The following is a 14,722-nucleotide window of genomic DNA, read 5'->3' as shown; positions in this document are numbered from 1 at the left end:
TTTTTTTTTTTTTTTTTTTTTTTTGTTTAAATTCAAGAAGCAGTCATCTGTTAACTGCCAGGAAGTGGTGTAGGCACTGGGAATACAGAAGTAAGATGGCCTGGGTCCTTCCCCTCATAGAGCTTACATTCTGGAGGAGAAACACAGGCAGTGAACAAGTAAACCAAGATGTAAGATGATTTTAGAGTATAATAAGTGCTATAAAGGAGATAAACAGAGTGTTGTGAAAGAGAGAAATGGAGAGGGTGATAGAATATTTAGTGATACTTTCCTTTCTCTGAAAAAGTGATATTTTGACCTGACACCTGAAGGGCAATCTGATGCTGGCCAGGCAAAAATCTTCATGATGTGCATTCCAGGCAGAACAAACAGCAAGTGCAGTGGCTGTAGGGCAGATCAAACTTAGTTGGATTTAGGAACAGAAAGAAAGAAATCCTAGTGTGGCTGGGGTATTGGAAGAGGAGAATGGTGCAAGATGAGAGTGAAGAGCCAAGCTGGGGTGGATCTGGTAGGTCCCACAGGCCATAGTAAGGAGTTTGGATTCTATAAGGGAAGTGGGAAGCCATTGAAGCAGAAATGCAGCTTGCTATAATTTGTATTTTTAAAGGTCCACTCTCTGGCTGCTATCTGAAGTACAGGTGGGTTTGGAGGAAAGAAAGGGACAGGGCAAGGCAGAAAGCGAGGAGACCAGTTTGGAGACTATTTCTGTAGTTCAGATGAGGGATGTAGGTGACTTGGTCTAAGGTATGGTATTAGAAATAGAAATGGAGAGATCTGGGGTGTATTTAGAGATAAATTAATAGGTTTTACATTGGTTTTACATTGGATTTCAGGAATTTGGAAAATGGAGAAATTAAAATAACTCCTAGATTTTTGACTTAAGACACTAGATGTAATGTGGAACTATTCTTTGAGATGGGAAAATAAATCTAGAGCTCTGCTTTGTTCTTATTAAGTCTGAGATTCAAGTAGTTATATCTGGTAGGTAATTGGATATTTACACCTAGAACTTCAGAGACTAACTTTGCCCAAGTTAAGCCAGTTTATAATACTGTCAGTAAACTGAATGAAAATCCAAAGTGGAAAATAGACCAGACACTGGTCCTTCTAAAATCATTGTGATAATGAGTTGCTTTTCTTAGTGTACTAGTTAATATACTACATGTTGTAGAAACATCCATAGTAAGGTACAAATTCTACTTCCTGTTCCTTTGTGCTTAAAATTTATGTCCTTAAAAATAAGTTTGTTTGCAAACTACCAAAAGAAAATCAGAAAGTAGATCTAGATTATTCTGTTAAATAGGGGGCAGCACAGAATGATAATATTTGCTAATATCCCTGCCTTGAGTTATGCCTGACATATTTAGTATACAGCTGTAAATCTGTCTGAATAATGTTATTTGAAGTATTAATTCATAGAATTCTGTACTGTGTGATTTAGGTGTGTATAAATCTGTGTGTGTAACTGAAATCTTAGATATGAACCATATCTAAGTTATCACCGTATTTAGTTACAACTAAAAAAGTTTTTGGGAGAATCACAAAAACAAGGTAACACTATTTAATATCAATACTTTTTTTTTAGCTGGAATCATCTTATGGTCTCAATCCCACTATAATTATTAAAATTGTACATTATACATATATAGCTATTTTTTCTAATAAGGCAGCAATCCCCAGGAAAAGCCATTTATTAAAATAGAGTTAGATATGATGATGACAAGCAGTTTTCCTATTAATATATCTTTCCTAGCTTGCATTTAAGTAGTCTGCTCAGTGAATTCGATATACAATACCAATTAAATAGACAAGATGTATCTGGGTATACAACTTTGAAGTGTGTGTATAGTCTGTGATTCTTAGCCAACTTCAAATGAAGACTTTTCTTTTAAATATTTCTAGGTATCTTTCTCCTGTAAGATCTCCAAAGAAAAAAGGTTCAACTACACGTGTAAATTCTACTGCAAATGCAGAGACACAAACAACCTCAGCCTTCCAGACCCAGAAGCCATTGAAATCTACCTCTCTTTCACTGTTTTATAAAAAAGGTTAGTAGATGATTCTTTTCAAGAGCATAGACTCTGAAACTAGGCTGACTGGGTTCAAATCATGTTTCTTCTATTTTCTAGGTACATTACTGGGCAAGTCACTTAATATCTCTGTGGCTCAGTTTCCTCATTTATAAAATGGAAATGATAATGTTGTAAGATCTTTCCTGACTATTCACAGAGTCGTTTTTCTGGCCGGAAACCTCTGTGGCCGGTGGCGCCTTTGACCGAGTTTTGCTCGGGCCCACTGGGCTCATTTCACCCCCTTGGCCTGACAGGCTGCACTTGGGTCACACTACCGGCCTGGGTCCCATGCCAGCCAGGAGCAAGTCAGACGTGGAACAGAGAGGGGTGTGTGAGCAAGCATGAGGTCTGGCCATTGCACACAGTCAGAAATACTGGCTCCTGCAGCAGGGCAGGCAGGTGCTGGCACAGATGCTGGCTGTCTGTAAGGCTGCAGCTGGACCAGACGCACCACAAGCAGTTTCCACAGCTGGCATCAGGGAACAATAAAGTGGCCCCCAGAAGCTTGGAGATGCCAGAAACCACATGGCCCCAAAGAGGGAGTCACAGCCCTGGCTCAGGGAGCTCCCAATTCTGGGCTCCCCAAAGGGCCGCAGCTCTTCTCTTTATCCACAACATGGTGAGCAAGGGGCATGTTTCAGCCCTGTTTGTGTTACAGTCCTTTTTGCCTCACCATTTGGTGGGTCCTGAGTTCTTGTCCTGCAACCAGGAAGAATGAGGTACACAGACAAGTGGAGGGTGAGCAAGATGAAGGGGAGATTTATTGAGCAATAGAGCAGCTTAAAGAAGACCCACAGTGGGCAGCTCCTTTCTGTAACCACAATGTCCCGATGAGTGTTCAGCTCCTAGCAGAGAAGGTAGCTCCTCTCTGCAGGCAGGTCGTCCCAACAAGTGTTCAGTTCTCAGCAGAAAGGGTAACTCCTCTCTGCAGCTGCTCGTGCTGACAAGTGTTCAGCTATCAGTAGAGAGGGTAGCTCCTCTCTGCAGCTAGTTGTCCCATCGTCTCCATCCTCTGCTCTGCTCTAGCTGAGCCTCGGGCTTCTGTGGACCTCAGTGGGGAGAAAGTACGTACCGATTGGTCCATGGGCGGCCACTAGTGGGCCCAGAAAAGGTACCACAAGTCCTCACTCCGGTCTGTGGGACTGGCACCTCCCACCCCTAGCCTTCAGGCACTCCCTGGCCTGAAGGTAGGGCCTCAACAGGAGGCCCATCTGCCTCCTGCCGCCATCCATGCGCCAAGGGGCACCTGCAGGCCAGTGCCAAGCTGCCCTCAGCCCCCGCTTCGGCTTCCCCCGTGCTTGTCAGCGCCCAAAGTCTGGAGAGGGCTGAGGCGGCAGGGGGCTGGTGTGTCAGCGCTGCCTTGAGCGTGCACATACCCGGCTGGGCTGCGACAGCACCCAGGCTCAGCCCTGACTTTGCTCCGAGATTGGAGTGGGCGCTGGCAGCAGGGAGAAACCAGGCAGTGGGAGCAGACACTTCTGAGCCTGCGAGGGCGGTGGCGGTGGCGGTGGCGGTGGCGGTGAGGGGGTGCCTTCCCGGGTCCCCAAGAGTACAGAGATGCCTGGGTCCACAGCCACGGTTTGGGTAGCTGCAGCTGCACCGGGGAGGGTGGGACTCCCACCTGCTCCCCAGCCCTGAGAGCACAGGGATGCCTGGGTCCGCAGCGGTGGCTTGGGCAGCTGCAGAAGCACTGGGGAGCTCCTGTCCCTACTCGGAAGGGGCAGGGTTCCTACTTGTCCCCGGCTCCCCCGGGCTTCCTGGAGCATGCCGCCCCATCCATGCCTCCCTGCTGCAGCGGGTGTGATGTACATACAAAAGTAGTGTGTTGTTGCCTACTGCAGACACATTTAGTGGATATTTTCAGGACCTTTAAGAAGGCCAGTAACCAGGTCATGTAGCATTCTCTGAGTGTGTATATATATTGTGGGGTGGGGAGGTTGATTTGAGTGTCTGTGCACACGTATATACTTCCTACTGTACACCCACTTGGAGCTCTTTGAAAGACAGTAAAAGGTCATGTTCCTCCATGATAATCTTTTTCCTGATTTTATTCAAGTAAGAATTATGCTGAGCTTTACAGGCATATTGTCAGATATTATCCTTAGGTTAGAGCAGTGGATTTCAAAGTGTCATTCCCAACCAGCAGAAGCCACATCACCTGGAAATTGTAGAAATGAGAATTCTGGGGCTCCAACCTAGACCCGCTCAATCAGAAACTCTAAGATAGGGCCCCCAAAACCTTGTTTTAACAATCCTCCAGCTAAGTCTGATGTATGCTAAAGTTTAACACCACTGAGATAAATTGTTAGCTTTAAAAATTTCAAATTAGCTTATGCAAGTCATTGAAAGAGACATATAAAGGGTCTATATGATATTTAAAGTAGATGAAGGAAAATTCAATTTTATGGATTCCTTTTTGCCAAATTTGCATTCTCAGTAGTTTTTATAGACTAAATAAATTACATATTGCAGTCATTTTACACTTAGGTAATCTACAAGTTTACCATTTTTCAACAGAGTATCCTCCATTGGTATTTTATAGAGAAATGTGTGGTTTAGGACTGGAAAAATTCATAGACATTAGCAATTATATAATTTTAAAAAAGATTGTTCCCCTTTAATATTGATAGTGGGAATGACCAATGGTGAGTGATTATTAATGGAATTGAAACAAGCCCTACTGGGTTGGCCTAATTTTACAGTGTCTTATGACCTTTCCTCCACTACTTCCCACCTCTGCCCTAATTTCATGCCATACTAGTTAATTCAGCATGTATCATTCTGCCTTATATGTACCTAGAACTGTGCTAACACAAGGAATCAGTTATTTTAAGGAAAATAGTGGTAGAAAAATCTTAAAACATCACCACTAAAGAACTTATTCATGTAACCAAACACCGCCTGTTCCCCCAAACACCTATTTAAAAAAAAAAAAACAAAAAAAACTCATGCCTACATAATGAAGCCTCCATAAAAACTCAAAAGGACCTGGTTCTGGGAGCGTCTGGATATCTGCCCAGCTGGAGGTTCCTGGAGAAAAGCATGCCTGGGGAGGGCAAGGAAATTCCATGCCCCTTCTCACATGCCTTGCCCCTCTTCATTTGATCCAACCCTTGTAATATCCTTCATAATAAACCAGTAAACGTGTTCTCGGGTCGGGGCCGGGGGGGGGTGAAGAGTGGGGCAGAAATGAGGTTTTTGTTTAAAATGCTAGACTTAACAGCCTTATAATCAGAGCAATTCATGATTTGAACAAAATCTACTTGTAATTCAAAATGAACAGTAAAAATGACTAATTCTTCTTATCCCCACAGTGTATCGGCTAGCTTATCTCCGGCTAAATACACTATGTGAACGCCTTCTATCTGAACACCCAGAACTAGAACACATCATCTGGACCCTTTTCCAGCACACGCTGCAGAATGAGTATGAACTCATGAGAGACAGGCATTTGGACCAAGTAAGAAAATCAAGCACTTCACCTTCTCTCCTCCCTACTTACTTGTTAACTGATGTCTTACTTTTTTCTTTCTTTTTTTTTTTTTTGAGATGGAGTCTCCCTCTGTTGCCCAGGCTGGAGTGCAGTGGTGCAATCTCAGCTCACTGCAACCTCCATCTCCCAGGTTCAAGTGATTCTCCTGCCTCAGCCTCCCAAGTAGCTAGGATTACAGGCGTGTACCACCACGCCTGGTTAATTTTGTATTTTAGTAGAGACAGGTTTTCACCATGTTGGCCAGGCTGGTCTCGAACTTCTGACCTCAGGTGATCCATTTGCCTACGGCCTCCCAAAGTGTTGGGATTACAGGCTTGAGCCACAGCACCCAGTCTTGTTAAGTGATTTCTAAAGAAAATATTAGATTCAGATGAGAAACTAGATCAATTTATTAGACTTAATATATGTTCATTTTTTGGCTACAATTTACATTTTTGTTGTAATTCTTACAAATTAAAGCTTTAACACTCAAGAGTATATTTTAGTAACTACTTATTTAATGACAAAAAAGATCTTACCTGTAAAAAAATAGGTGAAGAACCTTCTTATAGGCTTTTTCTGTGTAGTAGTGAGCTAGATATCATTTTAGTGTGAAAAAAGCATGAGACTTAAGAATCAGTTGATTTAAAACAATACCTATTGAATGAATGAATGAAATCAATTAGTTTACAATGAGAGAATGATCTTTCATATCCTCCTTTTTCTCTATAAAATAGGTTAATAAGAACAATATACTTTTGGCTGGGTGCGGTGGCTCACATCTGTAATCCTAGCATTTTGGGATGCTGAGGTGGGCAGATCGCTTGAGCTCGGGAGTTTGAGACCAGCCTGGGCAACCTGGCAAAACTTCATCTCTACAAAAAATTTAAAAATTAGCCAGCTACTTGAGAGGCTGAAGTGGGAGGATTTCTTGAGCCCAGGAGGCGGAGGTTGCAAGTGAGCTGAGATCACACCACTGCACTCCGGCCTGGGTAACAGAGCAAGACCCTGTCTCAAAAAAATTTTTTTCTAATTAAAAATATATATATATACATATATATAGTTAATAGCTTTACTGACATAATTCACACACCATAAAAACCACCCATTTAAAATGTACAATTCGGTGGTTTTTAGTGTATTCACAGAGTTGTACAAACATCACCACAATCAATTTTAGAATTTGTATCACACCAGAAAGAAACTCCATACCCTCAAGCAGTCACCCCCTATTCCCCTACCCCCTCAGCCCAAGACAATATTAATCTGTTTTCTCTCTATGGACTTTCCTCTTCTAGACATTTCATACACATGGAATTATATAATATGTGGTCTTTTGTGTTTGCTTCTTTCATTTAGCATGTTTTCAAGGTTCATCTGTATTGTAGCTTGTATCAGTACTTCATTCCTTTTCATTGCCAGATAATATTCCATTGTATGAATATATACCACATTATGCTTATCATTCATGAAGTGATAAACATTTGGGTTGTTTCCACTTTTTGGCCATTATGAATAATGTTACTGTGAACATTTATGTACGTGTTTTCATTTCTCCTGGGTACATACCTAGGAGTAGAATTGCTAGGTCATATGATGATTCTATGTTAACTTTTTGAGGAATGCCCAGATCATTTTCCAAAGTGGCTATACCATTTTACATGGCTACCAATAATGTATGAGGTTCCAGTTTCTCTATATCCTCACCAACTTTTTTAATCTTTTTTTTATCATAGCCATCCTAGTGGGTATAAAGTGGCATCTCAGTGTGCTTTTGATTTGCATTTCTCTGATGGCTAGTGATGGTGAGCACCTTTTCATGTGTTTACTGGCCATGTGTATATCTTCTTTAGAGAAATGTCTATTCAGACCCTTTGCCCATTTTATTTTATTTTATTTTTTTATTTTGACATGGAGTCTTGCTCTGTCACCCAGGCTAGAGTATAGTGGCATGATCTCAGCTTACGGCAACCTCTGCCTCCCGGGTTCAAGCGATTCTCCTGCCTCAGCTTCCTGAGTAGCTGGGATTACAGGTGTGTGCCACCACACTGGCTAATTTCTGTATTTTTAGTAGAGACAGGGTTTCATTATGTTGGTCAGGCTGGTCTCAAACTCCTGACCTTGTGATTCACCCGCCTCGGCCTTCCAAAGTGCTGGGATTACAGGCGTGAGCCACCATGCCCAGCCCATTTTGTTTTGAGATATGGTCTTATTCTGTCACCCAGGTTGGAGTGCAGTGACATGATCATAGCTCACTACGGCCTCGAATCCCTGGGTTCAAGTGTTCCTCCCACTTCTGCCTCCTGAGTAGCTGGGACTATAGGCACACACCACCACACCCAGCTAATTTTTGTATTTTTTGTAGAGATAGGGTTTTGCCATGTTGCTCAGGCTGATCTCGAACTCCTGAGCTCAAGTGAGTCACCCACCTGGGCCTCCCAAAGTGCTGGGATTACAGGCATGAGCCACCACACCCAGACTGCCCATTATTTAATAGGGTTATTTGTCTTGTTATTATTGAACTGTAATATGTATGTCTACATACAAGTCCCTTATCACATACATAATTTGAAAATATTTTCTTCCTTTCTGTGAGTTGTTTCACTTTCTTGGTAGTGTCCTTTGAAACACAAGTTTTTTATGTTGATGATGTCCAATTTATGTAGTTGTTTTCTTGTTACTGATGCTTTAGTGTCATATCTAAGAAACCAGTGCCAAATCTGAAGTTGTTAAGATTTATCCCTGTTTTCCTCCAAAAGGTTTATAGTTTTAGTTCTTACATTTAGGTTTTGCTCCATTTTGAGCTAATTTTTTAATATAGTTGAGGTAGGAGTCCAGCTTCATTCTTTTGTATGTGGATAACTAGTTGTTCCAGCAACATTTTTTGAAAAGATTTTTTCTCTCCTCATTGACAGTTGTCAAAAAATCACTTGACTGTAAATATGTAAATATTTATTTCTGGACTCTCAATTCTGTTTCATTGATCTACATAAGGTATTCTTATGTCAGTACTACACTGTCTACACTTGGCTGTAGGATGCCAAGCAAAAGATGATTATTTGGCACTCTTGGCAATAGTAGGTAACAGCAAGAATGTTGCAGAAGTAATGAGTACTTACATTAGGCTATAAAGTTCATACAAATAAAGTCTGATGTTTTAAAGTCACAGGGAATCATTTTCAGAACTTAGTTTTGCATTTAAAATATCTTTTATTGAAATGTAATACACATATGTAAAAACCTGTGTATCAAAAGGATACATTCTAACAAAAATTCATCAACTGAACTTAGTTATATAACCAGCATCCAGATCTGGAAACAAAACATTGTCAGCAACACATAAGACTCTCTTACATGCCCTTCCAGTCACCATGGCCTCCTCACCACCACCACCAAGTGTGTTCAATATTATTTTATCTGATAGTTTGAAACGTTTTCACACCTGGCTTTTTAAAGTGCTAGTTATACAAAATTAATTGATTCTAGTTTCAACTTTTCTGGGAAACATTTAAGGGACAAGAGCCAAAGTTAGGGTAATTTACAAGCCAGGTGATCAGTCCTGAATAATTGAGCCTTGGTGATTTGCATTTTGTTCTTTAAACACACTTTGGGTTAAACACTTCATGTAGAATTTCAAACTGAGCTCAGTGTGGAAAGAAATAACTCTGTAGGAAGTTAAACTTTTCTTTTTTGAGGCTAAAAGAAAGAAAACGGTATTTTTTAAGAACAAAACCATGTAATAAAATTCTGACTACTTTTACATCATATTTATTCACTAGATTATGATGTGTTCCATGTATGGCATATGCAAAGTGAAGAATATAGACCTTAAATTCAAAATCATCGTAACAGCATATAAGGATCTTCCTCATGCTGTTCAGGAGGTAGGTAATTTTCCATAGTAAGTTTTTTTGATAAATCCGTATCTATAACATAGGTAATTTTATTCATTAATGAGATCATATATTCTGACCTTATTTTGTAAATTCACAAATAAAAACTTTTATATTATTTATTTGTAACTTAAATAGAATTGGAAAGATAAGGCAAATAATGAAATTATCCATATCCATATTTTTTAATAAAGTTAATAAGTAATACTTTATCCCTGTAATAAGCAGGTATTTGTAATAAACTTGACATGAGTCAGAACATTAGATATTCTTCGAAGTTATTTGTATTAGTTTATAGGAAAAGCCAGTATAAATGCAGCCTTGCAAATAAATAATAAAAATGTTCAGTATAAACACATTTTGTGTTTCTGGTTTACCTTCCCTTTAGAGAAACAGTAGTAGTAAAATATACTTGGTATGACATATTTCATACTGTTTTGTGGAAAGTGAGTTGTGGGATGTTTTTCCCATTTATTATTGGAGTTTTCAAAAGTAATACAAACCAAGTCATTTTTGTTTGTATGTTTGAAGTTATTTTCTAAATTCAATCATTTTAATTGTGTATATCAGAGGCATCTGATATAACCTCTGTGTTTTTACCTAAATTTTGAGTGAAATCTATCACTAGATATTTAGTGCCTTTACTAAATATCTACTTCTTGCAACTGAGTAATGCATACTTAAACCCTTATAGATTGGGGGGAAAACCAGGAGGTACAGGCCAGATAATGTAGTCCAAATATTGATGCATAGTATTATTGGCTTTCACTCAGCTCTGGCCCTTTGATCCCCTTTGATCATGCTTTCCATTCTGCTAGCCTGTCTACTCCTGTCTTCTTAGATGGCCAGCTATTCCATCTGCTGCTGCCTGGCTATTTCTCTCAATCATTCTGTGACATTTCACTTACTGGAGAGCAGCTATAATCCAAGCCTAAGAAGTAATTTTAGATTATTTTTTTCTTTTATAATATGTGCTTCTTATCAGTCAAAAAGTATTATAAACTAAGGAAATCTAAAGGTAGAAATTTTAAAATTCATTTAACAAGTAAATTTTACTTTTTTTTTCCTACTATTCTTTCTCAGACATTCAAACGTGTTTTGATCAAAGAAGAGGAGTATGATTCTATTATAGTATTCTATAACTCGGTCTTCATGCAGAGACTGAAAACAAATATTTTGCAGTATGCTTCCACCAGGGTAGGTCGAAAGTATCCTTTGATTGGAAAAATCTAATGTAATGGGTCCACCAAAACATGAAATAAATGGTCTACTTTTCTGTTTTTGCTCTAGCCCCCTACCTTGTCACCAATACCTCACATTCCTCGAAGTCCTTACAAGTTTCCTACTTCACCCTTACGGATTCCTGGAGGGAACATCTATATTTCACCCCTGAAGAGTCCATATAAAATTTCAGAAGGTCTCCCAACACCAACAAAAATGACTCCAAGATCAAGGTGTGTGTTTTCTCTTTAGGGAAGTAGTAAAGAATGAGAGGGCGATTATTTTGATCCAAGAATAAAAAGTATAAAGCTTTCTTCATTTCAAATAAGCTAGACTCTTGAAACTCTATTTGCTTATTTAAGTAACATAATAAGAATATGGAGAGAAAGAAAATCTATTTACTTGGATGAGTTTACAGATTTACTTATCAGATTTCCTGACTGTTAGGGTATCTTCTTTTGTAAACAATTTGAGAACCAGTTTGGTTATATGTTTCAAAACACTTTCATATTTTTCTAAGTAGCCAATCTGCTAAACAAAGCAGGTTACTTTAGGTTGAGTACTTTTAGTTTGTAGTTTATTGGATGTCCTGTAAATTTTGCTTCCTGTGGATTTTGTTCATTTTGCTTGTTATATTAAATGTAGATTACTGTCAATTAAGTCTTTAGAGGTCCATCCCTAATCCTGCTGGCGGCCACTTTACCACCTTACCTTGGGCAGGTCTCTATCTCTACTTCACCAGGGTGCTGTGGATCAGGGAAATGATGAATATGAAGCTGTTTTAAATGCTCAGATGAAAGGTTGTGTGCAACTACAAATCATTATATTATCTTCCACATCCAACCACAAGTGTTCTCTGGCTTTGAAGTGCTTCAATTGACTAATTATATGTTGTCATGGGCTATTTGAAACTGACTTTATTTGTGTAAAGTAGGAGGCAGATTAGCTGGTATAGTTAATGTAGTCTCATCTCAGAAATTATCAGCCCATATGGTTGTACCTAATGGGCAAGAAAAGGGGAATATGTTGGCCTTTCAGAAAATATTTGCATGTTATATTTAATTATTTAAGTAGTACGTACTCATTATAAAAATTTCAAACTCTACAGAAAAATATGAAGTGAGAAATAATTGGCAATATGATACAAATGCTCTCATGTGCCTCTGTATCATCCTTTATTTATTTGGTGTTCTTGTAGTTGGATATCTGTGTACTGATACCTACTACTTGTTCTAAGCTGCTAAGATGCCACGTCATGTCTATTTAAGAAAATTTACATTGTTCCATGCCACTATATGAAAATGTATACTTAGGTAGTTTTCTTTAATAGTGATAATTAGTCCATACTATGGTGATAATGATGGCTACTTGCTGATACTTAGTGAAATAAATTCTGTGTTGGTATTCTTTAGCAAAAAAGTCACATTCTGAACATCCTAACTAATAAATCATTGACCAGGCATTAGGAAAGCATCTTAACACTACCTAGTACATTTAGGTGTTCTGGTTAATCAAATATTATATGTAGAATGATGGCCACTTATCAAGGAATTAGAGGACAAAAAATTCTCTATATTCACTAGTTCCATGTTCATATTTTCAAATCTTTGTTGAGTCATGTCAGTCTAATGATGTTCTTCAGATTTATTATCAAGAACATAAATTATATGGTTCAAATAAAGACAGACTAATAAAGATTTCTGACTCTATATATGATATATGATAGCCTTTACTATATCAATATAGATGCTAATTAGAATTCTGATTATTACTTAATATGGTAAGTTTTTTCCAAATATTACTTGAATTTTAAATGAGAAAATATGAAAAAAATTTGATAACTTACCCATTGATTTATGAAGAACTCAGTAGGGGTAAACTTGAAACTTTCCTTTGCCCTCCCTAAATATGGGCAATGGCAGAATATGTTCTTGCAGACTTATAACTTTTGCTTTAAAGCTAAGAGACTAGGTGAGTATATGATTAAATGGGCACTGTTAGAATAATTCCCAAATGAATATAGTTTGTCAGTAGTTCTAGGGTAGAGGTAACCTTTAATTTAGTCTTCCTAATAGTTCAGAATGATGTATCTATGCTCGTCTCTGCAAAATTGTATATGATTTTTTATTACTAATTGGTATTTCATCTTAACTTGACAGGATCTTAGTATCAATTGGTGAATCATTTGGGGTGAGTATTTTCTTTCTATGAAATATAATAGTATGCATTGTAAGTATAAAAGAAATTAAAGCTTTCTGTAATTCGAGTTTCTAAATGTAATTATTCAAACACCTCATCCAGGCATATTGCATAGAAATTTATGAGATATATATATATATATATATATATATATATCATACTCCTAATCTCAAATCATACTCCTAATTGGTGAACTTCAAAACTTTTCTAAATATTCATTTGAGATTATATAATACATATACACATTTGTGTATATACATACATATATACGTCAGCTGTTTTTGCTCATAACACTTCTGTCACCAAATGTGTAAGATTTTTTTCTCACACAAATCTATTCTTCAACTCTCTGGTGTTCTACAATTCAATTCAATTCTGACACTAATTACTCAGAGTCAGCATCAGACTCCACAGGTTCAAGGGCTCAGTCCCACAAAACTGGTCTCACTGCAGACACCAGTCACAAGCATCAGGTCCCCAGGCTACACCACACTTCCTTCTGACTTGGATACAAAGTTGGGGGGTTCCGATAGTGCCTCTTCCTTACAGGTTTGATCCATTGCCAGAACTACTCACAAAACTCTGGAAAATATTTTACTTACTATTATCAGTTCATCATAAAAGATACAAATGAACAGCCAGATGAAGTATTATATAGGGTGAGGTCCAGAAGAGTCCCTAGCACAGGGGCTTCTGTCCCTGGGGAGTTGGGGTGCACCACCTTCCTAGCACTTGGACATGTTTACCAACTCCAAAGGTCTCCCAGCCTTATTGTTGAGGGGTTTTTATAGGGGTTTCATTATGTAGGCATAATTGATTAACTCAATCTCCAACCCCCTCCCATCCCTGGATAGAGGGTGGGGCTGAAAGTTCCAAGCTTCTGCTCAAGACCTGGTCTTTCTGGCAACCAGCTTCCATCCTAAATTAGCTAGGTACGCACCAAGTATCACCTCATTAGAACAAAAGAGGGTCCCATCACCCTTATCACTCAGGAAATTCGAAGGGGTTTAGGAGCTCTGTTCCAGGAACCGGGGACAAGGACCAAATATCACTCTATGATACCATGTATGTATGTACGTAACCTCACAGCAATTTTATAAAACAGTTTTGAAATTCACTCATTATGAGTGTGATTTGAAATGAGATACTCCAAAATGTAAGCCCGATATCCAAATGTCACCAGCCTGTCCCTGCCTACTGGTCTCCTTCCATACGTATGCACTTTTTGCTTGTCCTTCCTCTCAGACTTCTCAGACTTCTAGGATATTCTTTTTCTGGTACACTGACTAGGAATTGTTTACATGAGATCCTGCCTCAGTGAAAGTGGCAGGGCTTCATTCTAGGAGATCCAAGGGAACGCTTTGCTTTGAAACATTTATTCTAGACTGCAAATCTACAACACTAATTGGTCTTCCATTAAAGTCACTAATTCAGCAGTCCCATATTCAGTATGCATTACTATTAATATGTTGCACCATCTCCACTCCCCTGAGAGCTTATATTTTCAAATTTTTTATTTTTCTTTTTAGAGACAGTGTCTCCCTCTGTCACCTACTTACCGTAACCTCAAACTCCTCGACTCAAGCAGTCCTCTCACCTTAGCCTCCCAAGTTGCCAGGACTACAGGCATGCACCACCATGTCCAGCTAATTTTTTAATTTTTTGTAGAGACAGGGGCTTGCTATGTTGGCCAGATTGGTATTGAACTCCTGGCTTCCATGATCCCTTGTCTCAGCCTCCCAAAGAGCTGGGATTACAGATGTGAGCCACTGCGCCTGGCCAGAGAGCTTATATTCTTATAGGCAGTCGAATGTATTGCTACATAATACATTACCCCCAAACTTAGTGACTTAAAACAAACGTTT

The 14,722-nt window shown here is 38.9% G+C and overlaps 1 protein-coding gene across 1 annotated transcript in view; it reads left to right on the top strand.

Annotated features, from left to right (window-relative positions):
• Positions 1-14,722, top strand: part of RB1 (RB transcriptional corepressor 1) — a 180,083-nt gene that overhangs the window by 158,702 nt on the left and 6,659 nt on the right. Inside the window, exons 16-21 of the mRNA XM_017873723.1 lie at positions 1,903-2,048; positions 5,387-5,532; positions 9,324-9,428; positions 10,521-10,634; positions 10,728-10,891; positions 12,818-12,848. Coding sequence (XP_017729212.1) covers positions 1,903-2,048; positions 5,387-5,532; positions 9,324-9,428; positions 10,521-10,634; positions 10,728-10,891; positions 12,818-12,848 — 706 coding nt within the window. The remainder of the gene's footprint in view (positions 1-1,902; positions 2,049-5,386; positions 5,533-9,323; positions 9,429-10,520; positions 10,635-10,727; positions 10,892-12,817; positions 12,849-14,722) is intronic.

The sequence above is a fragment of the Rhinopithecus bieti genome, unplaced genomic scaffold (assembly GCF_001698545.2).
Source record: "Rhinopithecus bieti isolate Rb0 unplaced genomic scaffold, ASM169854v2 scaffold_7398, whole genome shotgun sequence".
NCBI lineage: Eukaryota > Metazoa > Chordata > Mammalia > Primates > Cercopithecidae > Rhinopithecus > Rhinopithecus bieti.
Note: the sequence above shows the minus strand (reverse complement) of the source record. Positions and strands in the feature narration are given on the sequence as shown.